Here is a 26,858-nt window from a genome sequence, read left to right as displayed (position 1 = left end):
GTGAGGTGGCATCTCAGTGTGGTTTTGAGTTTTATTTCCCTGATGATGAGTGATGCTGAGCATCATTTCATGTGCCTGTTGGCCATCTGGATGTCCTCTTTGGAGAAGTGTCTATTCATGTCTTCTGCCCATTTATTTACTGGATTATTTGTTTTTCGGGTGTGAAGTTTGGTGAGTTCCTTATAGATTTTGGATACTAGCCCTTTATCTGATATGTCATTTGCAACTATCGTTTCCCATTCTATTTGTTGCCTATTTTTTTCTTGATTTTTTCCTTTGCCTTGCAGAAGCTTTTTATCTTGATGAGGTCCCAGTAGTTCATTTTTGCTCTTGATTCCCTTGCCTTTGGGGATGTGTCAAATAAGAAATTGTTGCAGTTGAGGTCAAGGAGGTTGTTTCCTGCTTTCTCCTTTATGGTTTTGATGGTTTCCTGTCTCACATTCAGGTCCTTCATCCATTTTGAGTTTATTTTTGTGTATGGTGTCAGAAAGTGGTCTAGTTTCATTCTTCTGCATGTTGCTGTCCAGTTCTCCCAGCACCACTTGCTAAAGAGGCTGTCCTTTTTCCATCAGATACTCTTTCCTGCTTTGCCAAAGATTAATTGGCCATACATTTGTGGGTCCAATTCTGGCTTCTCTATTCTATTCCATTGGTCTGTGTGTCTGTTTTTGTGCCAATTCCACACGGTCTTGATGATGACAGCTTTGTAGTAGAGGCTAAAGTCTGGGATTGTGATGCTTCCTGCTTTGGTTTTCTTCTTCAGTATTACTTTGGCTAATCGGGGTTTTTGTGGTTCCATACGAATTTTAGGGTAGTTTGTTCTAGCTTTGAGAAGAACGCTGGTGCAAATTTGATTCTATTGAATGTGTAGATTGCTTTAGGTAATAATGACATCTTAACAATATTTATTCTTCCGATCCATGAGCATGGAATGTTTTTCCATTTCTTTGTGTCTTCTTCAGTTTCCTTCATAAGTTTTCTATAGTTCTCATCATACAGATCTTTTACATCTTTGGTTGGGTTTATTCTTAGGTATTTGTGCAATTGTTATGGGATCAGTTTCTTGATTTCTCTTTCTGTTGCTTCGTTATTGGTGTTTAAAAATGCAACTGATTTCTGTATGTTGATTTTGTACCATGCGACTTTGCTGAATTCATGGATCAGTTCTAGTAGGCTTCTGGTGGGTTTTCCATGTAGCTTATCATGTCATCTGCGAAAAGTGAAAGTTTGACTTCATCTTTGCCAATTCTGATGTGTTTTATTTCATTTTGTTGTCTGATTGCTGATGCTAGGATTTCCAGCACTATGTTAGACAACAGTGGTGAGAGTGGACACCCCTGTCGTGTTCCTGATCTCAGGGGGAAAGCTCTCAGTTTTTCCCCATGAGGATGATATTTGCTGTGGGCTTTTCATAATGGCTTTTATGATGTTTAAGTAAGTTCCTTCTATCCCGACTTTCTCGAGGGTTTTTATTAAGAAAGGATGTTGTATTTTGTCAAATTTGTTTTCCACATCTATCAACAGGATCATATGGTTTTTATATTTTCCTTTGTTAATGTGATGTATCACATTGATTTGCGAATATTGAACCAGCCCTGTAACCCAGGAATGAATCCCACTTGATCATGATGAAGAATTCTTTTTGTAGCTGTTGAATTTGATTTGCTAGCACCTTGTTGAGGATTTTTGCATCCGTATTCCTCAAGGATATTGGCCTGTAGTTCTTTTTTTGTTTGTTTGGTGTCTGGTTTGGGAATCAAAGTGATGCTGGCTTTGTAGAATGAGTCTGGAAGTTTTCCTTCCAAGGGCTTGGTAATCTTTAGAGCACCATTTAGCATTGAGGTGAGGTGGCTGTCAGTCATGAGAGCTTGTTGAAAGTCAGTTTTTTTTTAATGGCATGAGAGTAGGGGAGGGGCGCAGAGGGAGGGATACAGAGGATCTGAAGCAGGCTCCAAGCTGACAGCAGAGAGCCCCATGTCGGGGCTCAAACTCACCAACCATGAGATCCTGACCTGAGCCCAAGTCTTGTGTTTAACCAACAGAGCCACCCAGGTACCCCTGATTTCTTTTTTTGTTTTTCAGGGAGGGAAGAGGGAAGGAAAATCCGAGATCAGATTTCCTCTCTCTCTGCCTGGAGACCCTGCTGGTTGTGAGGGAGCTGTTGACTGGTTGGGCCTCCTGGGTGGGATGTTTTCCAGCACCCACAGGTTTCCCAGAGCAGGTGTGCCCTATTCAGGTCCCAACAGGAGTCCTCTTTCCAAGTAATACACAGAATGGCCAGTTTGCTTCTCGGGTTTCTTGAGGTGTTACAGGGATTTCCCAGGAGGAGCTCTGTAATTTTTCTCTATAAACAATAGGGGAAACTGCTGGCAGCAGAATTTGTTGTTTCCCAAAGGGCCCTCACACGTGGGTGATGGCCTGAATTTGAGCCCAGATATGCCTACTTCACACCAGGTGTACTTTGCTTACTGCTTCCCTGAGGTTTGAGGCTTCCTTCTTTCTTTTTTTTTAAGTCTATTTATTTTGTGAAAGAAAGAGGGCACAAGCAGGGAAAGGACAGAGAGGGAGACAGAGGATCTCAAGAACTGTGAGATCATGGCCTGAGCAGGAACCAGGAGTCGGACGCTTAACCAGCTGAGCCACCCAGGCACCCTGAGGCTTCCTTTCTGAGCACTGCTCTCCACCAGGTCTCCCATTCCCTTTCGGACCCCACTACCCTGTGATAAGCCTTCTTTATGCATTTCCTAACAGTTTCCTGTGCACAGAACTTCTTGGCTGAATCACGTATTCCTCTAGATCAGTGCCCCTTTAGAGAAACTCTCTCTCTGGGACTTGTTTATCCATGTGATAGCAAGCTCTTGGGTTGTCCTGTCATTAACGTGTATTTGGTAAGCACCCACTTAGTGCCAAGCAGTATTCCTGCACTAGGAGTACAGTGAACAAGCTATGCAAAATTCCCACCTTCTGGTAGGGAACAATTGATAATGGACTAGGAGAATAGAATGATGTCTGTTAACTGTGTGAAAAACAATAAAGCTGGGCATGAGGATAGAGCCACCCTTTTCAGAAGAGTAGAGAGAGACAGCCTCTCTGAGGAGGTAACGATTTTTCCTAACGGGAAATGGTGATGGTGCAAACATGTAAGCATCGGAGGGAGGGGCCGTAAGTGGAGATGCACCAGGGACCCAGGCTCTGGTGTGCAGTGGGATCCTGGCAAAGGGGGCAAGTTCGGGGAGAGAGGCCAGGTCCTGGTGCCCGCAAATACCAGCTGCCTCATTTGCAGACTTTCCCTCCGTGAGTCTAGTGGACTCAGTTTACTAAGTTCCTTCATTAGCAGGATATCTTGTCAGCTGATGTGTAAACCCAGACTCTGTCAAATCATCGAATGACTTCAAGAGAAGTTATTTCTTACTGTGAAGTAATATTTTTGACAAGTGATTGACATGTTTTTCTTATACATTTGGATCACACAGGCTTGCTTTGCTTCTCTTGTGAGTCAAGACTATGTCAACGGCACGGATCAGGAAGAAATTAGAACTGGTAAGAATTCCCTCTTTGTAGACCATGTTTTACCTTCACCAAATTCCTAATGGCTGATTTTATACTTGATGTGTTTCAGTTTTGTTTGTATCCTTAGAGAAATTTTCCAGGGAATAAGATTTATGCAGTCATTTCTATATATACCTCTGGTTCTTTGTTCAGTTTATCAATGACATGTCACTCATAATGAACCAGTTTTAGTGAGCTTTCCATATTGGTATAGGACAGTGACAACCAATAAATAATATGTGCTGTTTGTTTTTTTTTAAAGAAGGCTTGATTATTTTTTGAAGGTGTTACAGAGAAGTAAAATCTCTTGTGCTTCCCTGACTTTGCCCAAGTTTTGTCCCAAGAGGCACAAGTGTTTATGATTGTTTTGTACTATATTTTACATGTTAACATTTTAACTGGAAGTCATGATGCTAATTGCTGGATTTCTGAGTTGTCTTTCCTCAGAAGAACTTTTGTGTTGTGCTGGGGTCTCATTAACCTTATACAGGCACAAGTTATCTGCTATTTAATGTTGGTTAACACATGGGGGTTGGGAGTCAATATTTCTGTTGTGGACATAATTAAAATTCCAGATTACATCTTTGGGAAGGTGCTGTTTTGATATTTATGACTGTTCATTTATGATGGAGATATATGTGTCTAGTGTTTTTCTTAATATTTTGGTCTTTTTTTTATAAGGTGTTGATCAATGTATCCAGAAATTTCTGGATATTGCAAGACAGACAGAATGTTTTTTCCTACAAAAAAGATTGCAGTTATCTGTCCAGAAACCAGAGCAAGTTATCAAAGAGGTATGAACTCAGCTTTCTCCTCAACTTCCCAGAAGAGCACATTTTGTCAGGATTCCGTCTCTGCTTTAAATGAGATGCAGCCTTTCCCCATGAGCTCTAGTAGGCTTTACGGATTGAGTATAGATGCTGCTGGACGGCAGCGTTCATGGCAAGCTGGGCAGGGAGCAGAGCCGGGGGTGGAGGTGGTGGAAAGCTGGGCTTTAACCAGAGCAGTTTCTGGAAGACTTCTCTTAAAGAAAAGGTTCTGCTGCTTGAAAAAGGTTGAAAAGCCATTAATATAGATGATAAGTTCATTTTGGACAGCAACACTGTATCCCTGGCTGCCTTATACACAAGAAAGGCTCAGGTTTGTTCAAGGAGTCAAAAATTAAGTGTTGTCCCAGGTTCCTTGAGACCCAGGGTTTCATTTATCTCACTTGTTTGAAACTGGTTCATTTGGAAATGGGTTGGAGTTGCCATGATGACTGGGAAGGTTCATCAGCATTTAGTGTGTTGGCCCAAAGCCTGCCCCGTGCAGTGTGGAGGAGAGAGTTGTCTTGTCCAAGAGGCCAGTCAGGCCCTGATGAGAAACACTAAGTTGACATATTGGTTTTTGATATTTTTTGAAGTAACTACTCCCACAAGCTGCTGAATTGATTGAAAAACATTTTTTTATTAATTGGTATCAGCCGTTGAGAACACGAATGATGAAACTTTTTTAATTTTTGAGGTTTATTTATTTATTTTTATTTTTGAGAGAGAGCGAGAGGCAGAGCATGAGCAGGGCAGCAAGGGAGAGCGGGTGGGGGGAGACACAGAATCCGAAGCAGGCTCCAGGCTCTACGCTGTCAGCACAGAGCCCAATGCGGGGCTCAAACTCATGAACTGAGCTGAAGTCGGACACTTAACCGACTGAGCTACCTGGGTGCCCCAAGATGACACTCATAATTTACTGTGTCAGAGCATTTTCTGATTTGAGTACTTGACTAAGTAGGTGTGTTTAATCTAGGCCTTAATAAAGAATTACAATGCTGGTATTCATTTAAAAAGCACTTGAATAGGAGATTTTAGTACTTCAACCTGAACTGATAGAATAGTGGTGTGGACTTTTTTAAACAGTTGTTAACGTATGTTTCAGATTCTCGGTGTTTTAGATTCTCAATAGTGGCCTTTGGACAGAGATACTGGGTGCCTGGAAAGAGCCTAATTTTCTTTGCCTGCCCTTTGGTACTTTGGAATATTGGAAATCTGGACTACTTATTAAAAGAAAATGAAAATAACAATTCCCACCATTAGGCAGCATCTTCCATCAGAGGAGTTGCTGTGGGTTATTCGGAGAGTGGAGCCGAGCAGAGTAATGGATGTACAGTGGTTGAATTGATCCTCTGGGAGTTTACTTCTTGGTGCTCTTAGTTCACCTTAGCGAACTGTTTTCATCATGAGTTTGCCCTGACTTCATTGTCTTTGTAGGACGTCTCAGAACTAAGGAATGAGTTACAGCGGAAAGACGCTCTGGTCCAGAAGCACTTGACAAAGCTGAGGCACTGGCAGCAGGTGCTGGAGGACATCAACGTGCAGCACAAAAAGCCGGCCGAGATCCCTCAGGGCTCCTTGGCCTACCTGGAGCAGGCATCTGCTAACATCCCTGCGCCCATGAAGCAGACCTGAGTCAGGGCGGGCCTGCAGGGAGGCTGGGGCGTGAGCCAGCCTAGGCCCGGCTTTGACAAACCTCGCTTCTTGTGGACGTGACATTGTGGAAGAACTCTTTGCCAAAGAATGAGATGATTTTTGTTAGATGGCCTCACCTAAAATTTCCCCCTATTTTCATAAATGTTTTTTTCTTGAGTACTTTATAAAATGGTTTTGGTAGATGAAGTAAATTTTTGTTTTCAGCAAAGTTTAGATTGTTAGTATGATGCCACTTACAGATTCCTTTTTAGGTTTTTTTGTATTTTTTTAATGACTTAATCTTTTTGTGTTTCCAGTTTTAGATTAGCTTATATGATCTGAAGCGGAAAGGTGTATAATTTGAGCTGAGAATCAGAGAATGAGGATTTTGGTTGTAGGCCTTTTATGACAATTATCCCTCAGTGGTAAATTTGCATATTCCAATACTTTGAATTACCTCAAGAAGACGAATCTAATGCAGCAATGTCCGTATGGCTTCCAGAGCTCTCAAAATGAGGATATTTTGTGAATAGCTTGAAAGGACTATCATATCCTAAGTTAGTGTAGTATTAATACATAGGATCCTTAAGTTGATGTTGACTTTTATTTGGGGTAAGTTTATATTTTGTGTGGTGATTTTTCACTTTTGGGGTGGGGGTGTGTAGCAGGAGCAGTGATGTAAGTTTTGTTAGGTTTTAAGTAAGGGGGCAGACCTGGTGCTGAGCACGCCAGTTGAGGTGTACATGCAGTATGAGAGGTGAAAGCTTGCTATGGTCATCTCTTCATTTTGAGTTTTGTTTGCTTGTGTCGATTTTGTTTCTGTTTTTTTTGTAGTAGAATTTCTCATTAAGGAAGGATCTTGCAAATGCGTGACATTGATTTGAAGGGTCCTTTGGGTGGGGAGTGGGCTGCAGGTAACCCTTAGCAGCTCACCATCCTCGAAGATCATGGGATCTCAGCATTTGGGAAGACATTTTACCCTCTTGTTGGTTACATGGGTCAAGCAGATTCTCTGTTGAGAAATACAGACTGGTGGTGTGTGTGGTGCTCCTTGGATGAGATTTTCCTTTCTCCCTTGTTACATCTCCTTACCCAACAAACATCTGTTGTCTTCTGGACAGACACTACTTCTGTGACTCGGTGTCCTGGCTTGTTTTATTTCCTTCAGCCTTGATGACCCTCCCTACACAACACTGACATGCCTCCATTCACAGTTGTTTGGTCTGCTGCCCTCTGGTCCCTGAAGCCTCTGCCTGCTCTCTGCCTCACCCCCAGGACACAGGATTCCCTTTCTCTTTACCAACCTTGCTTGGTTCTCCTTGGGACAGGGGAGGGGTAGTGATTTGTATCTGTCTCAGCGCCCCTCATTAGAAGTAGGCATTGTTCCCCTCTGAATGTAGAGGGACCACTTATTATTTATTTTTTATGTTATGCATAATGCTTTTTACTCATTTTTGTTTGTGTGCTTGTGTGTGGGGTACACAGCCTGAGGCCAACAAACCCCCTCAGTACAGGTTAAACAAAGCTTTTGAAAGGTTTCATTCCCATTATATGGCTTCAAGGTTGTTAGCCTGGTCACCTCGTGCCAGTTAGAAGCTTTAATTGGCAGCTTTAGATTTCTTTTTTTTCAGTTTTTAAAAAAAATGTATTTAATTTTGAAAGAGAGAGAGAGAGACAGAGTGTGAGTTGGGGAGGGGCAGAGAGAGAGGGAGACACAGAATCCGAAGCAGGCTCCAGGCTCTGAGCCTGACATGGGGCTTGAACTCACGAATTGTGAGATCATGATCCAAGCCAAAGTCAGACGCTTAACCGACTGAGCCACCCAGGTGCCCCAACAGCTTTAGATTTTTTGATTAAAAACCTAAATAAATTGCTTAAGTTTTAAGCAATCTTTTAGCAATAAAGAAGTTCTTAGTGAAAGGATTGGGAACTATTCTATTTGGTGCTTAGTGAAAATATTTTGAATTCATGCAAGTACCAGTTATTGCCATTTCTTTATTATGAATTTAGAGTTTTCTGTCAATAGAATTTTTCAGTCTTCTCTGTGTTTTATCATTTTCATTTTAATGACCTCTTGATGATTAACATCAAAAATGCTCTGAGTTGCTGTCTCCTTCAGTGAGAAAATAAACCATCAGCTAGGATTTCCCTTACTTTTCCAGTCCCATAATGACAAGCCTACCCACATCTTCAGGATCTCCTTTTGTTCCTTCCAGTTCCATCTCCTGAAGTGCCTGCCCTGTGTATGACTAGTCTTTCCCCCAGGGTCTGGGACCCCAGGCCAGTCACCTTCCCTAGGGCTTAATCCTTGGGAGGTGTCATCTCTTGGATCATTCCCTGCAGCTCACAAGTGTTCTGCATCTCCCGTCTCCAACCTTTCCCTCGGTGCCTGAGCTGCGGCCTCGTCTCCTCCCCGCCCCCGTTCACAGTCTCCAGCATCTCTCTCCTCTTCTTTTCCAGGCTGCCTCCTCCACACTAGCATCACTGTGCTTGTGATGGTCGCTGGCCACTTCACCCTCTTTACATGAATTCATTCTCTTTGATACATCTTCCCTTCTCTTTGCTTTTCTATCCAGTTTCTCAGTGTTGACATTTCTGAGCTTTTGGTCCTGGGCCTCTGGAGGCCTTGGAGGAATGCTGCTCAGCTGTCCCCTCAAGAGAGTCACTGTAGGAGTACAGTTACCAAAGCTCCAGCCCAGGGGGTCTGCGCAGGGTCCTTGGAGGCTATGCCCTCCCTGGCTGTGATGGAACACAGTTGAGGTACTGAAGCCAGGTCACTTCTGCCCAACATGGGGCTCTCCTCATGGGTGGTTTTTGCTCTGAGCTCCCACTGGCCTGGCCAGGACTTTTTGGTGCTGTCTTACTGTCTGAGCCTTTTGCCCAAATCTCCCTTGGCCTCCCTTTCCCTGGTGTCAACCTGCACCATAGTCTGAAGGCTCTTCTAGTCTTAGGCTTCCTCTCCCCTTTATGTTGCACATGGTTTTTCCTGAGAAGGTGAAGAAAAACCCATCCCTGAATTCCGGACACTGAGCTGTGTTATGGACCCTTATCCAACTAGATGGTGTTATTCTCTTGTTGGACATGAACAGTCTCAGAATACCAACTAGACAGAGTTGTTCTGAGACCATAATAAAGTAAGACAAAATGAAAGCACCTCGTCATTTTGTGCTAAGCTCAGAGAAAAAATAAGGTCACAGTGTTAACTCACCAAACATTCTTCTGGCTGAAGTGAGTAACTGCTTTTTTTTTTCCTTTAACCATTTCCAGCTTTTTTCACTCTAGTCTGTGTTCCCTACAGACTAGTTTTTTTTGGGACACCTAGTCATAGACTTGCCCTGACTAGTTACAGCATCCAATCTAGCGTGCACCCTTGCACTCACCGAAGCCAGAATTGTGAAATAGGTTCTAACACCCACTTTCTGAGAAGCCCCACCATCTCTGCAATGCGCATTCTCCCTGACTGCAACAAGTAGTAAACCCAGCTTGTTCAACTACGGATGTGTTTCTGGTGGTCCTTGGCTGAGGGGCATTGAAGTCCCCAATAAATGTCTTCCAGTTCTAATTGTGTCTTGGAAGCTAGCTCCTGGAGGACCTGGCTGACATGGCTGTTAGTGGACATGGTCTGAGAGCAGACAGGATGGGGCCTGGGGACTGGCTCATGCACTGTCCAACCGGCAAGGAAGACCCGTGGTCGTGTGGTTACCAGCAGCCCAGTTGCTGCCGATTCCACCAGTAGAAGGGAGCATTGTCAGTGCAAGGACCAAACATTGGAAAGTCGGGGTCACATACTGTGTGTATAAGAACAGTGGAGCTGGCTGGTGAGCATCTCACTGTCTTGACTCCCCACGGAGGAATAATGACAAACTAGCAGTCGTAATAGTCGGCAGCCACTCTGAGTGCCTAGGGCATCTTTGATTTTCACTTGTAGCGGGAGGGCAGACAGCTGAGGAGCGAGTAGGAGGGAGTCGATCAGAAATAATACTGCAACCCCAGGGGTGACGGTGGAGATTTGCACTATCCCAAGAAATGTAAAGAATGCGGGGACAGTGGTCACTAGCACAGCTCCATTTAATTTCCCAACCTCGCCCTTGCAGAATCCAGATGGGTCCTGGAGAGAGTACAGACCAAGCAGCCTCACTCAACAAATACTGTGTTGTGTGTTACATCAATACTAGAGCAGCTAATGAGGGCTCAGATACACAATATGCAGCCATTACTTGAGCAAGTTCAGTCTTTTCTATCCTAATTAAGAAACACTTGACAGCAATATTCATTTCCAGTTTTGCCTCAACAGGATGTTAGCCCCTCCTCCTCCTGTCCCAAAGGAGCCAAACATCTTGCTGTTTCTCCCTCCTGACTCAATCCTGAATCAGTTCATTTCAACTGCATGGCCCCCAAGCCATCACTGTCAGATCTGGACCACTCACTCTTGAGATATTGATGGAATCTGATTATGCACACAAAAACTGGAAGAATGTATTACCTATCAAATGGAGTTTCTTTGTCAGTATTATCTAGGGTACAGAGAAGTTGGATTTTATTCACTGTTGGTGAAGGTGGAAACTTGATAGAAGCTTTCTGGATGGTGATGTTGTATCAAAAAGCTTAAGCATATATCCTTTGGTGCTTTACTTAGATACTCAAAGAATGTGTCCCAGGGTAATAAATGGTAGAGCATGCTCAGATTTAGTTAACAGATACAATTATTGCAGAATCTTTCACTCACCAGCAACAAGAAAGAAACCAATATAGGGTCTCAATGAAATTCTGTCCCTACAGCAGGTGTGCTGCTGAGTAAATGTGCAGCCTGCTCTGCTAGTCATCAGGAGGTGCAGTGTTGGATGGTGGGAGAATGTTTCAATAAATAGTACAACTATCTGTACATAGTTTCATTTTTAAAACACAAAACACAAGCATAATCCCACAGTGCCCGCCCTAAGCAGGAAACAAGATGAGTTAAAAAAAAAAATTGAAACTCAAAAATAACATGGCATGTTACATGTGTGGTAACAGGTATTTGCATTTAAGAAATTATCTTAGGGGCGCCTGGGTGGCTCAGTCCATTAAGCGTCCGACTTTGGCTCAGGTCATGATCTCACAGTTCATGGGTTCGAGCTCCGTGTCAGGCTCTGTGGTGACAGCTAGTCTTCAGATCTGTGACTCCCTCTCTCTCTCTGACCCTCCTCTGCTCACGCTGACTCTCTCTCTCTCTCAAAAATAAATAAAAACATTAAAAAAAATTTTAAATTATCTTATTGGGGCCACGTGGTTTGATTCGATAGGAATTTTACCTTTAGAGGCGCATGGGTGGCTCAGTTGGTTTTACATCTGACTCATGATTTTGGCTCAGGTTGTGATCTCACAGTTCGTGGGACTGAGCCCGGCAGACAGTGCAGAGCCTGCTCGAGATTCTCACCCTCTCTGTGCCCCTCCCCCATTCACATGTGCTCACACTTTCAAACCTTAAAAAAATTTATAAGATAGTGATTTTACTTTTAAGTTGTGATTTATAATTTGAGTTTAATGCCTTTCTCTCAAAATTATTTAATCAGCTACTTTTATTTTGAATATGATCTAATTGAGATTAGTGTGAACTTCCTATTTCCAAGCTCTCTCTTCATCTACTTTCACCTTTCCTTGGGAAAACAATACAAGTCACAGCCATTTTTATTGCCCAGTTGTTTAAAGTTTTATTCAAAGAGCAAAGATTTGACAGTGCATAGAGTAACTGTTTATGGCCGCCTGTGGGGCCAGCACCAAAGAATTGAGAACATATCTTGCCCAAATTGTATGGAGTCTTGTCAAATCCCACTACTCCATCAGGTCAGACAGTCGGTTTGGGCTGACGGGGGTCAGCACCCTGAATGGCCAGTCCCGGTTCCCTAAATTACTGAGCATCCATGCGGTGGGGAAGCAGGGCACCACGAGGCAAAGGGCCCAAGCCCAGAGACTGCAGGTTCAGTATATTTTTGACTTCAAAGAATACTCTAGAAACTTTCACAAGTGACCAAGTTGAAACTACAAGCATATGACAGAGTGAGGCTCGGTTATTCACAGAAAAATTCTGGCAGTGATTAATTCCAGTTCATGAGTGGTATTAGACCCATAATATTTTGTTAATTCTTGAAAAGCCCCCTTTGAGGTAGGTGTTATCCCGTCTGTGGTCTGCTTCATGTCCTGGACTTCGGAGGTCCGAGCCTTCAGTCGAAGTGTGCTAAGGGCTGCCGTCAACTCCTAGTTTTGCCTTGGTTTTTTTTTGTAATTGGATTTCATGAGTATTTTGAATTTTGATTCTTCTTCCTAGTGAGGTTGAATGTGCATTTTGGAATTATATCATTTACATAGAAATACTTTCCAATGGGTACGACTAGCATTCTAAGGACAAATGAAACCACTTTTAAAGTAGATCATGGAAATCACACAGCCAGATAGTTCCTAAACTGGAGTGAAATCCTATGAACACTAGAAATACAATGTGAGGGTCATCAGTAACATTAATATTTTCCTGTGGGTGCCTTTTGATAACACTGGTTTATGTTTTTGGGTTTTTTTTTTACCTTAATGTCAAGAATCTTCCTTAAGCGCTGGTTTCACAATGAAACGGTATGAAATGATAATGCCAACATTTGTTTAGGCCATTATACAGAAATCGTATCACAAGCGGTTAATTTGGTTGTTTTTTTAGTTCATTCCTTCAGTCAGATGCTTTACATGTCTCTCAGACGTCCTCTTTGTGATGGATCCTGAGACTAAGTTTAGAAAGAGAAATACTTGGTAAACCACTCCTGGTGGGCAGAGCTCTGTTTCTGCTGGGCTTCCTTGGGTTGGGCCGTCTCACCGTCTTGTGTCCTGAAAACCAACCAACCAACAAAAAGATTTTTTTAGATGTTTTGAAAATTATCCAGTAAACACTTAATACCCCACTGTCTTTCAGGGAAAGAAAGATGTTGCTTTATTTATTCATCAAAAGACTGTGAGTGTAACTGGCCAACCCTCCTGGCTGGAAACGAGTTGAGAAAGATCGGGGGAGGGGAGGGGACATCTGATTCCTGTCTTCAAAACAAGGTCCCCACTGTCTTACTTCAGACTAATGAGCATATTGTATAAACTTATTTCAGGCACAAGTTGAACAATAAGCCTCATAAAAAAAGGTAAGGAATGAAACAGGTAATCAACACAGCCTTACAGTGTCTGGCTTCTTCAGACGTGATCTAATGTGTTCTAGCATCTCATTAAGACTGTGGGATTAGCCTAATAAATTGAAAAGAGGAAACAGTAAGCAAGAAAGTACGCTGTATGCCTGCGGACTGGTCTCTGTCTGCATTTGTGAAGCTTCATATAAAACTGGGAACCTGACTTTAATCACAGATGCATGATACTGAGATACGCCCACGGCCAGAGTCAGCGGCTGGCTCTGGCCGTTAGTACAGGGCCTGCGCAGGGCTCCAGGCCTCAGTTTCTGCAGCTGTGGACAAAGGGCTGGACCCATTCAGCGACAGCCAGGAGGTCCTTGCCGCTCAACGTGTATAACGGTCTGTGCCTCCCCTTTTGTCCCAATAGCCACATATAGGCAGGGCCTTTGGGAAAAGAATACTTTATTTTATTTTTAACTTTATTTTGAGAAAGAATGCGCCTGGGAGGGGGGGAGGCGGACAGAGAGAGAGAGTAAAAGAGAGAATCCCAAGCAGGCTCCATCCTGTCAGCATGGAGCCCAGTGTGGGGCTTGATCCCATGACTATGAGGTCATGACCTGAGCCAAAATCAAGAGTCGGATGCCTAACCAACTGAGCCACCCAGGCACCCCTGGCAAAAGAACATTTTAGAAGGAGCCCTTTCTGAAATGCAGAATTCAAAACACAGAATGTAAAACTTTGCCTCTAAATAGAAGACTGGATTAGAGGGGGAATTAACGGGAAAATGTTTCTGAAAGAGACACATGTTGCAAGCGTTTCTGGGAAAATAAGTTGGTATCTGAGATGATCAAGCACGAGCTACCAACCCAGGTTAAGAGGCCTTAAAATTTCAAGATGATACAGTGTCTTGAGAAATAACCTTAATAATAACAGTAGTGGCAGTAACAACAGTGGAAATCCACTGACTGCTTCTCGGCCAGGTTCTGCGCTAAGTATGTCCTATGGATTAATTCCTTTAGTCTCACAGTCTGGTGAGGTAGGTGCTGTATTATCTTTGTTTTAGAGGTGAGGAAATGGAGACCCAGAGAGGTCAAGTAACCTGCCCAAAGTCACCTAGCAAAGAACAAGAGACCAGAATTTGAATCCAGACCTCAGGGCCAGATGATGAGAGTCCATCTCCTGTGTTACCCACGCTGACACGGCTAGCTAAGGGATCGGTGTCCCTTGTCTTATCATCCATGAAAAAAACTTTCTGAAACTTAGGGCCAAGACTGGTACCTCTTCTAAAGAATGACACACTTCCTTCCTGGCTGGATGGTAATTTGCCCAAGGCAGGGGCTTGTTTCACTGTTCTTATCTGCTCAAATGCTGGGTATTGAAGAGGTGCCAGAAGGGAATCTGAACCCCCCACCTATCTATGGAAGACTGGGGTCCCACCCACCCCGCACCTACCTTGTGGCAGTCTTCACATCTAGAGCCTGGGTGGGTTTGTAAGGCTGGCCACAGCCAGGGCTTGGGTCCACGCTGGGAGACTTCGTTATCGGAGGGGCGTTGATCCTGGAGCTCAGATCACCGCTCAGAAAGTTCTTTGCATAGGAGGCGAGGTTTGGCACGCTGACCACACGGCTGGGCACTTCCTCCATCTTCTTTTTCTGTTTGTATTAAAAGGAAGGCCTGTTAGTGTCGCCCTAAAGCGTCATTATTGTAAGGAAAAAAGGCCCACTCAACCAAAACTATATAGGAGAAGAGGCAATCATTTTATTTATACACCTACACAGTATTTTTAAAGCATTTCTTCTTCCAATCTACTTTGTTCTGTGAAGCACAGGTTCACAATCTCTTACCCAAAACCTCTGGGGACAGCTGTGTTTTGTAATTCAAAAAACATTTTTTTAGACTTTAGGAAGCCATATAAGACCCCCCGCAGGGGCTGGGTCCGTTGTCCTCAAATGCAGTAATATTTCTGTAGGGAAACTTAACACATTGTTGCACTGAGAGGCATACATAAAAATCATAAATGAGCTCATATCAGTTCAGCTTAGGTTAGGTTTACTGTTCTTTGAACTATTAAACATTTTAAGCACTTTTAGGATTTTAGTATAGCAGATGAGAGATTTGGATGTGAACATTCTCCTTATAACAAATTCCAAAAATATATAAGGAAAAACAAGTTAGGAAGTGGGAGATTCCTGGGGCTCCTGGGTGGCTTGATTGGCTGAGTATCCAACTCTTGATTTCAGCTCATGTCATGAACTCAGGGTGCGTGAGATCAAGCCCCGTTTCAGGCTCTTGCTGACAGCATGGAGCCTGCTTGGCATTCTCTCCCTCTCTCTCTCAAACATTTTTTTGTTTTTTGTTTTTTAATTTATTTTTGAGAGACAGCGAGAGCAGGGGAGGGTCAGAGAGAGAGGGAGATACAGAATGTGAAGCAGGCTCCAGGCTCTGAGCTAGCTGTCAGCACAGAGCCTGACACAGGGCTCGAACCCATGAACTGTGAGATCATGACCTGAGCTGAAGCCAGATGCTCAACCGACTGAGCCACCCAGGCGCCCCTCAAACATTTTTTTTTAAAGTGGGAGATCCCTGTTCTTTTCTCTCCTTGTCATCCAGATATAACCATTACTAATAGTCACATGTTTATAGGAAATTCGGAGAATACAAAAACCCATAAAAAATTAAAAGTACACATAATCTGCCTAGCCAGATATAAATACTGTTTGTTAGTAATTTGGACCATGTCCCATGAGTCTTATTTTCGATGAACATTCCTCTGAATGTATGCCAGCCCGCTGGTAAATAAATAAGCTGTAGTGACCGTTAGGAAAAATGAGACCGGACGCACGACGTAATGCCTGAAATCAGTAGACCCAATTTACCTTCATGGAGGGGGTCAAATATCCCGGGTGAGGATTGAAGGAGAAAGACCGGTTCCGATGGGACACGGCGCTGGGGAAGGCCGCGCAGTGGAATCTTCTCTCCTCCTGGAAGGACAGCACAACTGAGTCCCAACGAGCCTGGCCACGCCCCTGGGTTTGACCTGAAGCAAGATGGCCGTGGGAGGGAAAGCCCAGGGGCGGGGGCTGTGTGCGGGGACCCCGCTGCCGTCCACGGGGGCTGTGAGGAAGCACCTTTCCGTCTGCGGCCGAGTCCCCTGCTTCTGTATAGGAAAGGGCGAGCTTCTTCAGAACGCCTGAGGGCAGTTAGGGAGCCGGGTGCTCTGGACCCGTGAAAGGAGTCTACTGCAGAAGCTTCAGTACTGGTACGGTCACTGTATGGCCCACCCTGTTTACGGGTGTCACTGCCACTTTCCTCGTTCCTGCTGTATAATTTTTAAAGCAAATTCCAGTCATTGTATAATTTCATCTTTTTTCTTTTTTATGTCTTTTATTTTGAGAGAGAGAGACAGACAGAGAGGGAGAGAGAGAGATTGGAGGGGGGAGGTAGAGATTGAGGGAGACACAGAATCTGAAGCAGGCTCCAGGCCCTGAGCTGTCAGCACAGAGCCTGATGTGGGGCTCGAACTCACAGACTGTGAGATCATGACCTGAGCAGGAGTCAGATGCTTAACTGACTAAGCCACCCACGCACCCCAATTTCATCTTTAAAAACATCACCATCTATCTCTAAGAGATAAGGACTATTTAAAAAAAAATACTTTTGTCACACTTAGCAAACTAGCTATTCCTTAATATCATTTAATTTTCAGTTAGTGGTAAAGTTTTCCCGACTGTCTCATCCGCCTCCTGACATGAAACGGTGTAGCAGGGCAGGGATGGGAGTGGGAGAGGGGAGCGTGTTTCTTGGTGGGAGGAGGGGAGGCCGCCGTGAGACCCTGGATTGTTCCCCGGGGAAGGCTGGGAGGCCCGGAGCAGTGCAGAATGGATGGCATCTGACACCCTCCCCGAGCCCGCGCTGGTTGGTGTGAGGTCAGCATGCGGGCCGGGCTGGGGTGAGTGGGGAGTCCGGGCTTCACTGAGTGTGCAGAGGGGCTTGGACCAGAGTGGTGCAGGCGGAGACGGGGTAGGGGGGGTGGCTGGACTTCTCAGGGGGTTGACTGGCCCTCCCACTGTGGGCGGCGATGACAGGAGCCACGGTCTGCAGAGCTGAACGTCAGCAGGGGAACCGGTGCCAGCCCGTTCAGCTGCGGTGCTGCAAGCAGCTTTCAACCGGACCCGGGAGCTTGAGGCGGCCGGGTTAGAGCCCAAAGCAATGGCTGGAGTGTCAGGAGCCAGGGATGGGAGGTGGCTGGACCGAGTTAAAGAGCAGGGACAGATGGAGGGAGGGGCATTCCAAAGAAAGAAAGGGCCTCAGACCTCTGCTGTGGGATACAGAACCCGAGGAAGAAACCCTCTCTTTAAGGGGTCCAGGGGGTGGCTTTGCTAACTGGAAAACAGGTAGTCATTTGTACAAAAGTAAGATCAACAAACAGTAATTGGCTAAATTCCAACAGAAGGCAAGCCATTCTAGATTTTCCCTCATTCCATCGATGAAAAAACTGAAGCAATCAACCTCGGGCAGATGCTGTAGGATTTGAGTGCTTTTTAAAAATTATTATTATTATTTGCCTCTTTTTCTGTATTAATTTTTTTAGTGAGTACGCGTTGTTTCAGATAATAGACAAAAGTAATCAAGGATCTTCTGAAGCTAGTTTTAGGGTTATCAGGATTAGAATTGCAGGTACGCAGAGCAATGGCAGGAACAAAGTGGATGGCCCTCCCGGAGGGACCCTGCGCGCTCCCTGGGGACCCTGACAGCCTCACCGTGAGCTGCTTGATGATCTCCTCTCTCTCCTTCAGGCGGGTCTGCAGGCGGCCTATGAGCTGAACGCCCTCTGGCCTGGACGCCCCCTTTCCTGGCTTCCCTCCGGAATCTTTCAGGCTGTTTGAAATGGGGCATGCAGTTAGTCTCCTTGCTGCCATTACCCAACAAGCAGGTGGACGGCGTGGGGACGCTGATGTGAGCCTAGCCTGGCCAACTAATCTGTCCGTTCACAAAAGGGGAAACCGAGGCTGGGAGAGCTTGCCCGGGACCATCCAGGGAGTTGGCTGCAGAGCTCAGGGTAAGCTCAGGACCCCAACTCCCAGTCTAACCTTTGCCAGCTACCCTGAGGCCGCGGGGCCAAGGAACCAAGGGCCCGTGTGTGATACACACACTGTCCTTAGCGAAGCTTCAAGAACTCTGGACAGAAAGGCCTCCGCAGAAAAATGTCCCCCACTGTCGCCGCCCGCAGGTTGGGCTAATACCGACGTGGCTCTGGCGCCATCTGCTGGCCGATATGGAGCGCGGTGTGAGCTGGTCCTCGGCAGAGCCGTGGGCCGCGGTTCCCCGAGGGATTTCCGCGTGAAGCCAGAGAGAAGGAACTCTCCGCGGGCTGGGGCAGGGGGGTGGGGGGAGGGCTGCAGATGACCTACTGCGTGTAGTTGGTAAGACGGCCAGGACTTTGGAGTAGGATAACTTGGGATCTAATCCCTAATCGGCCTTTTTCTATGGATGCGAACTTTGCGACTCTCAGTTCCCTCTTCTTTAAAATGGGCACGAAACCGGGTGGTTGTGAAGCTTCAGTGAGATAATTTAATGGGCACCTGGCATGTGGTAAGTGCCCATTAGATGGTAGCTGATAAAACCTTCCACTCTGGATTTTGGATGGTTTGCTTTGTATTGAAGACAGTGGAGAACATGTTTTTAAGAGCACAAGGTCAGACAGGTAACACATTCACTTAGTGCAGCTTGACCTTGGGCAAGTGGCTTTACCTGTCATCCTCCACCTCTGTGCTGCTAACCCTGACACGCTAGTCTCTTCTCTCAGCAGCCAGAGTGACCTTATTAAGAGGCAAATCTGACCATGTCATTCCTGCCCAAAGCCTTGCAACGGCTTCCCAGTGCCCTCTGAACACATCCAAACTCCTTCCTGTTTAGCGTGGGGTCTCCCTCATCCCTCCCAGCTACCCCACCAACCTCAATTCCTGCCGCTAACCTCTCACTTATTCCTGGCTGTTCAGGCATGTGAAGCATGTGAAGCGCGCCCCAGGCCATTGCATTTGCTGTTGTGTCTGCTTGGAATGTTCCTCCAGATGGCTCTCTCATTCCCTCGCCTCTTTGTGCTTGAAGGTCACCTCTTAGACATGTCCTTGCCCGTCCTTGTCACTCCCTAGACATTGATCCTGTATTTCTTTTAGCACTTTCAATACCTGATATGAAGTTAATTATTCATCTGCTTATTTCTTGTCTGGATTGCCATCTAGAATTTGTGAGCTCCGTGACAGCATAGTCTTTGTTTATGTCTGGCAGTAACTCCAGAGCCTACAGCAGTGCAGGGCACACAGTAGGATCTTAATAACATCTGTTGAATGAGTAAATAATAAAGATGTATGCATACAGGCACAGGGTCCCTCGGTTTCTTTATCTGTCCATGAAGGGTGATTGTGAAGATTCAGTGAGGTGACGCATGTTAGAATGGGGCAAATGTTCATTAAAGGAGCCTTGATCCCGCTGAGCTCTTCCCAGTGTGGGGTCAAGCCAAGCCCATAAAGCAGTGTTCATTCCTCAGATTCCCAGGACCCTGCACGGAGAGCGTGCAGTCTCATAAAATGATGGGGGATTGCCCAGGACTGAGGTGCTACTTGGAACTCAGAACTTATAGTTTTAAAACTGGGAGAGTCCCAGGCACCGTGGCATGAGTTGATTGCCCTAATATAATGTACATTTACTAGTCCCTCCCAACCTGGGGCCCAAGGCCTCGCTTACTCCGTTTCCAGGGCAGCCAGCCGGGCCTGGAGCCGGGCTTGTGCACTGCTGAAATCCGCAACCATGGCCTGCATCTCCCTCCGGTGTTCCTGGCGTAGCTTCTCCACCTCCCGGGCCCGCTGGGCTTGCTGCTCCTCCTCCAGCAGCCTGCGGGGGGGATGGACACACAGCCGGGCTTGCCCAGGCTCCTGGGACTGCGGTTTCTCCCCACTCTGCTGGGGGGTGGGGGAGCGGGGGGGGGGCAGACCACGCGGGGGGCGGTTATGAATGAGGTCAGGACACTGGGAAGGAGACCTGGGACCTCTGAATTGTGAGGTCCAGGATAAACCTGCTGCTCAGCACCTCCTACCCCAGCATCCAGGAAGGAGACACCAGAGCGTGAAGCCTTCAGGGGCAAGCAGTGGAGGACAGCTCTAGAGAGTTCTGGAAAATACTCCCTTCACATGGGGCAAATGGAGACCTGGAGGCTCAGATTGTGTATAGAATTCCTGAGTCACCAGTCCAGGGGTGAAAGACAGGGTGATAGGGGTTAGGTCTTCCTCATCACTTCCTAGCTGTGTGACCTCGGGCAAGCCACACCCTGCTCAGTTTCTTCATCTGTTAAATGGATGCGATGAAAGTGGCTACCTTACAGGGTTAGTGTAAGGATGAATCATGCTGACACATGTCCGGAAGAGTCCAGGACACAAAGCACATCTTCATTTCTCCTAACCTGGAGGTGGGGCACTAAGCCTCAGGGCCCTGTCACCCGCGGAGAGTACAGTCAGCCCTTGAACAACATGGGTATGAACTGCAGGGGTCCATTTATATGTGGGTTTTTTTCTGATCAATACAGTACAGTACTATGTGATTTCTCTTCCTTTGATTTTCTTAATAACATTTTCCTTCTTTTATTTTTTAATTTGAGAGAGAGTGTGTCAGCAGGAGAAGGGGGCAAGGGGGTTGAGGGGGAAGAAAGAGAGAGAGAGAATATCTCAAGCAGGCCCCACACTCAGTGTGAAGCCCGACACGGGGCTGGATCCCATGACCTTGGGATCATGACCTGAACCAAAATCAAGAGTCAGATGCTCAACTGACTGAGCCACCCAGGTGCCCTACATTTTCTTTTTTTTTCTAAATTTATTATAAGAATATAATATAGGGGCCTCTGGGTGGCTTAGTCAGTTGAGCATCTGACTCTTGATTTTGGCTCAGGTTGTGATCTGACAGTTTGTGAGATCGAGCCCCACAGCCTGGCACCCAGGAGCCTACATGGGATTCTCTCTGCCCCTCCCCCTGCTCTATCTCTCAAAATAAATATTTTTAAATATAGTATATAATACATATAACATACAAAACCTGTGTTAATCAACAGTTTATATTACTGATTAGGCTTCAGGTCAACAGTAGTTAGGATTTTGGGAAATCAAAAGTTACACACTGATTTCTGACTGCGTTGGGGGGCGGTGTTCAAGGCTCAGCTGTAAATGCAGATTTTTGTGTGACTGTATCCTTGTCACAGGAGAAGGATCATTGCTTCCTTCCATCACCCGGAGGGTCTGTGACCAGAAGGGCAGGGAGTCCCTATTCTGGCCCAACCTCCCTATCCCGGGGCCACGTGGCGAGTCCGTTTCTGAAGTGACTGTCCCGCCTCAGCCAGGTGGGTTCACAGCTCTTTCTCAGACGGGCCTCGGTGTACTTTCAACTGAACAACTTTCTGCTGGACACTCAGATGATACGGACAAGTCCTTTGAAAGATACAAACTACCAAAGCTCCCTCACTCAAGGTGAAAACAAACAAAAAGGAACAGATAACCTGAAAAGTCCTACCTCTATTAATGAAATTAAATTTGTAGTTATAAACTTTTCAACAAGGGGTAAAAAAAAAAGCTGTGACTTCAGACCTGACAGTGAACTATCCAACTTGGATTAGGTAGTAACAGTAGCCAAGCTGGTTTACCAAGTGTCTCCTCCATGCATTCCCGGGAGGATGCTAAACTTTGCTTAACATTTCACTGCATTCCAGGACAGCGTGGAGAGGTGGTGGACTTCTGTCCGTTGCAGATGAGGGCAGGGGCTTGGAGTTAGCAGGCTCACCTGAAGTCACACAGCACTGCCTCCCTGAGGCTGGTTTTGGAGATACTTGTGGTCCGGGCGAGGTCTGATCCCATAAATTCCTTGGACAAACCCTGCAGTTTTGAGACTGGAATTCCTAGAGCACGGGTACTTCCCATGCGTCAGGAGTAACCTCAGGGAAGTGCTAGGGCGTTAGGGAGTCTCTTTTGGGGAGAAGGCTGTACAGTAAGCCTTAGAATCCGAGGCCCACCCAGGGCCACTGGAGGGAGCGAAGGGAGCTCGGCCTAGGCCGGAGACCCACCTGCGCTGCTCGCGGAGCTGTAGCGCCTCCTGCTGGTGCTGTTCCACCTCGGCCCGCAGCCGCTGCACTGCGTCCTTGAGCTGCGAGTTCTCCTCCCAAGGGTCGCAGCCCTCCCTGGGACCTGGCTCCAAGGCGCCCTTCGGGGAGCCCGCCTGGCCTGGGCCGCCCGCATCCTGGGGAGAAGCACCCAGGAGAGGCGTTTTCAGGCGCGCTTCCCCCAAAGGCACCATCTCCCCTTGAGTTTCCCAATCCTGTGGCACCTGGCACAGTGGCTGGGATCCAGCAGGGGCCAAATACATGCTTGCTAAATGAAGTGAGGTTTGAACGCCAGTGGTTCAGATAGAAATCCAAAGATCTATGTCCAACTGAAATGGGGGCGGAGTTAACCCCTGGTTAGTGAGTGTTACTGTTTTCAAGGCCACTCAAAGGTGCCTGCAGGTTTCTGCATTTGTTCATTCCACGAGAGGGAGCATCTGTGGCCCGTGCCCCACACCTCTTGCTTCCTGCTCTGGGGTGTGCATGCGTGTGACACCCAAGGCCACATGGGCACCTGGCACTCACCTATGTACAACCTGCAAGAGCTAGGTTAAGATCCTGGGGGGCCAAGCTGGGACAGGTATGGGGCTGATTCCACAGGGCTCCTTGGAAGATCCCAGCAGTGGTGTCATCCTATCCATCCGGGGATCCAGGGCACTTGGGGAGCGAGTTTGTCATTGCAGATGTCACAACCCCATATTTCTCCTGCCCCCTCCCGTAGGTATGGGGGGGGGTGTCCCACCAATCTAGAATGCTTCCTGACACACATTGGCTTCCCTCTGCTAGACTTTACTGAGTGGGCTGAGCTCCTTGTGATCCGTCATTTCTTATTTCTCATCAAACACAGATTGTGTTCAGGTGCTTGGTACTGGCAAAATCCTGAGCAAATGAGCCCCATGTCCCCGGGATCTTCAGCAGGGCTGGGACACGAACCCACTATCGGTTCCACAAAACCTGGCATGCTCTCCTTGTGTCCTTGTGCAGACTTTGTGCCGAGTTGGGGCGGGGATGAAATGAGGCAGACGTGGCCGATTCTGAAAAGACTCCTAATCCAGTTGAGAACATCCATGAAGAACACACATGGTAGGATGGGCCATGCATTAGACACCAGTGCCACTACAGCCAGAAGTGCTCAGAGACTGGTGGGGCCACAGGTGTGGAGGGCAGCCCCCTCGAGCTCACTTTGGCAGCACATACACTAAAATTGGAGGGGAGATCCATGGCACAGAGGGTAAGCTGGGCACTGGGCAGGGAAGATGGTGTCCCAAGCAGGGAGTGGGCACATGCAAAGGCCCAGAGGCAGGGTGCAGAACCCACATTTGCAGAGGGGGATACGGCTGAAGATACAAAGTGCAGCCAGTGGGTAAAGGCCCACTCGCCAGGCTTAGGCATTTGGAGCTCATTCTGATAGCAGTAGGGAGTCACTGAAGCCTTTATACAGATGGGTAGCTGACACCATATGGTGCATGGTGGGCTGAGGAGGGAGAGGCCTGGGCTGTTAGGAGGTCGCTCTACGTCCCGCCATGGGGGATATGGGTAACATGGAAGGGGCTGATGGGCCAAGTATGACTACAAGTCTCAAAGAGAGTCAGGGTCGAACCTCGGTGACAAAAAGGCAGCTCCCCGCCCCTCCCCCCATAGGGCCCATCAATGATCTCCCAGGACCCAGAGAAAGGGTCTTCCCCATTTCGGACTGAAGGAGGAGCACCGGAGCCCCTCCTTTGTGAGTTTCTCCCTGCAGCCTTGATGTGCGGTGTGGGCAGAGTGCGGGTGCTGACCTCTGCAGTGACGGCGCGGTCCTCGCTGTCCCCCGGGCCCTGGGCGATGGCCTGCCGCTCGCCCAAGCTGCCCAGAGCCCTCAGCTCGGCCTGCAGCGCCTCCAGGTCTTTCTGGTGCTCAGAGCAGGCGGCCCGCTGCTCTGACAGCTCCTGCCTCAGGGACTCTGCAGAAGGAAGAGCTGTTAATTTTTAAAGAGAGGATGATTCTCCGCACCAGTAAGTTTGATATTTTCCTGTTATGGACTTTTCAAGAATCTGTATTTTAGTTATTGCCAATTAACTTTTGAAACATTGATCCAAAAATTCCTTAAGCCGTAAGATACCCTGTAGAGGCCTCAATACAGGGCAAATACTCCACGCATATTTGTAAAATAGACAAGTGATGTTTAGACTGGAAATTAATGACATTGTAAAAGTGTATCAGTTGCAAAAGACTTCCCATAAACTTGCTAAGCCTCTCTGAAAGAGCATATCAAACACAGCAAAGCTTAGTTCTTCTGACAATATGTTGGAAATTTTACTTGATTAGCTTTCTTCCCCACTAGGATTTTAATACGCTGATTTCTATAGCTTATTTCCTTAAAAAAAATCCAAACCCAATGCAAAATTTTGAAATCCTTTATCACAAAAATATGTACAATAAAACTCTTTAGTCAAGCATAACTATAGTGGGCTCATTTATTACCCTATAATAATTTTTTTCTTTTTTTCCTTTTTTCTTTTTTTTCAATGTTTATTTTATTTTTTTGAGAGAGACAGAGTGTGAGTGGGGGAGGGGCAGAGAGAAAGAAGGAAATCTGAAGCAGGATCTGAAGCAGGATCCGGCTCTAAACTGTCAGCACAGAGCTTGATGTGGGGCTTGAACTCATGGACTGAGAGATCATGACCTGAGCCAAAGTTGGTGCTTAATTGACTGAATCACCCAGGCACCCCTACCTTGTCTCTTCTTTCTATACTCTTGCCCTAGCCTCGTCTTCTCCCCTCCCTCCATCCTCCATCTCCCCATCCATCTTTCCCTCCCTCCTTGCCTCCCTCCCTCCCTTCTCCATCCATCCATCCATCCATCCATCCATCCACACATCCACCTGTCCATCCAACATGTCTGGGTCCCCACCCTAGTGAATCAGGTAAGCTAGTGGATACCCCCTGCCCCTCACACACTGACCAGCACGTCAGGGGTGTCTCATGCAGATGGTGCGGTGGCAGTAATCGGGACCAGGAATGTCTATATCCTCCTGTTGTGGCCCCCACCCAGTGCCACTCATAAAGCCACCAATTCGCTCCCATTGTTGTATAGATCCCTTTGTCCTGGGATCGTGTTCAGAATCCCAGTATGTACCCAGGGTCTCTCCTGATTGTTTTGTCCAGGAAAGGACCAGGATGCTGTGGGATCAGAGGGGCCAGGGGCCAGGCGGTAGGTAGGGACAGCTGTTGTTGGGTCTTGGAATCACCAGGGGTGGGGGTGTCCAACCGGATCTGAATTTTGTCAGGTACCTGAGACGTATGACACACCCTGGGTTCTATCTTTTTTAGATGCTGCTAACTTTAGCCCATCCCACCTGGACACTAACTGGGGAATCTTCGGGACTCTCTCTCTCTCTCTCTCTCTCTCCTGCCCGCTCCCCATGTCACTTCCTCCAGAAATGGGCAGAGTGGGTGTGCTGATGTGCAGTCAGCAGGACATGCCGTCTAAGGAAAGCTCACCCAAGCAGCAGGTAGATCTTATTCACTTATGTGGTAAAGAAAATGCTCTTCTCCCCAATTCTCTTAAGGAGACCCCCGTCTGGGTTTGAAGAGAGATATTTAGTAAGGCCCATATGATCTTTAATGCTAGGCATGAAATAAGGGGAGGCATTTGTCCACCTGGGTGGCTCGGTCAGTTAAGCGGCAGGCTCTTGGTTTCTGCTCAGGTCTTAATCTCATGGTTCAGGAGTTCAACCCTGCGTCGGGCTCTGCCCTGCAGTGTGGAGCCTGCTTGGGATTCTCTCTTTCCCTCTCTTTCTCCCCCTCTGCCACACTATGTCTGTCTCAAAATAAATAAATAATCTTAAAAAATATTTTTAAACGAGAGAAGGAGGATGCGAATAAAAGAAAATGAAGGAAATGATTATCTACAAAAACAAAGAAATTTCAAAGGTCAGCCCTGCAATGTCAGAATATTCAGTAATAATAACAGTGAACATCTGTGTGCATACTAGGTGGATGCTGTTATTCCCATTTTACAGTTGAGCAACTGAGGCACAGAGCGGTTAGTAACTTGCCCAAAGTCACATAACTAGTGAGTATTGGAGCTGGGCTTCAAGCCCTGACAATTTGACTCAGGAGATCTTTACTGCTTCTGGTAACTTCCAGAATGCTTTGTGTGACTGGTTTTGGATGTGGAAACTGAAGAGGCGGTGAGTTTCATGCGGAGGATGATGGGGGGAGGGGCAGGCAAAGAAAGCAGAGTAACTGCCGGAGTCTGGAGGTACAAGTCGCCCAGATTTGCAGGAATCTTCTGAATGGAAATGAGAGGTTGAGACAATCCCATGAAACTCTCATGAAAGCTCAGCGATCTGGTCATATTTAATAATGATGATGATGGTGATAATTCAGGTGCCTCTGCTTTTCAAAAGTTCACTTACAGGGGTGCCTGGGTGGCTCTGTCGGTTAAGCACCCGACTTCAGCTCAGGTCATGATCTCACAGTTTGTGAGTTCAAGCCTGGTGTCGGGCTCTGTGCTGATAGCTCAGAGCCTGGAACCTGCTTCAGCTTCTGTGTCTCTCTCTGTCTCTCTCTCTGTGCCCATTCTCCTGCTTGTGCTCCATCTCTGTCTCTCAAA

The 26,858-nt window shown here is 46.6% G+C and overlaps 2 protein-coding genes and 1 long non-coding RNA gene across 6 annotated transcripts in view; 2 read left to right on the top strand and 1 right to left on the bottom strand.

Annotated features, from left to right (window-relative positions):
* Positions 1-7,126, top strand: part of MED28 (mediator complex subunit 28) — a 9,030-nt gene extending 1,904 nt beyond the window's left edge. The window contains exons 2-4 of the mRNA XM_029932646.1: positions 3,474-3,540; positions 4,231-4,343; positions 5,793-7,126. Coding sequence (XP_029788506.1) covers positions 3,474-3,540; positions 4,231-4,343; positions 5,793-5,990 — 378 coding nt within the window. The 3' untranslated portion in view covers positions 5,991-7,126. The remainder of the gene's footprint in view (positions 1-3,473; positions 3,541-4,230; positions 4,344-5,792) is intronic.
* Positions 7,127-11,654: 4,528 nt separating this feature from the next.
* FAM184B (family with sequence similarity 184 member B) overlaps positions 11,655-26,858 on the bottom strand; it is a 146,782-nt gene continuing 131,578 nt past the window's right edge. For 3 of the 4 annotated variants that reach the window (XM_029948338.1, XM_029948354.1, XM_029948362.1), the window contains 7 exons: positions 24,038-24,201; positions 22,224-22,396; positions 19,868-20,014; positions 17,884-18,001; positions 16,000-16,104; positions 14,576-14,775; positions 11,655-12,839 (listed from right to left, as the gene is read on the bottom strand). In XM_029948338.1, the coding sequence (XP_029804198.1) occupies positions 12,746-12,839; positions 14,576-14,775; positions 16,000-16,104; positions 17,884-18,001; positions 19,868-20,014; positions 22,224-22,396; positions 24,038-24,201 (1,001 nt within the window). In that variant the 3' untranslated portion in view covers positions 11,655-12,745. The remainder of the gene's footprint in view (positions 12,840-14,575; positions 14,776-15,999; positions 16,105-17,883; positions 18,002-19,867; positions 20,015-22,223; positions 22,397-24,037; positions 24,202-26,858) is intronic. The other variant, XM_029948348.1, reaches the window with a different exon arrangement.
* Positions 17,163-19,501, top strand: LOC115299087. Its single transcript, XR_003911981.1, has 2 exons — positions 17,163-18,182; positions 19,123-19,501. It is a non-coding gene; the product is annotated as an uncharacterized LOC115299087 (long non-coding RNA).

This window comes from Suricata suricatta, chromosome 1 (assembly GCF_006229205.1).
Source record: "Suricata suricatta isolate VVHF042 chromosome 1, meerkat_22Aug2017_6uvM2_HiC, whole genome shotgun sequence".
In the NCBI taxonomy this organism is placed as follows: domain Eukaryota; kingdom Metazoa; phylum Chordata; class Mammalia; order Carnivora; family Herpestidae; genus Suricata; species Suricata suricatta.
The sequence above is the reverse complement of the archived record's forward strand: the minus strand, read 5'-3'. Positions and strand labels throughout refer to the sequence as shown.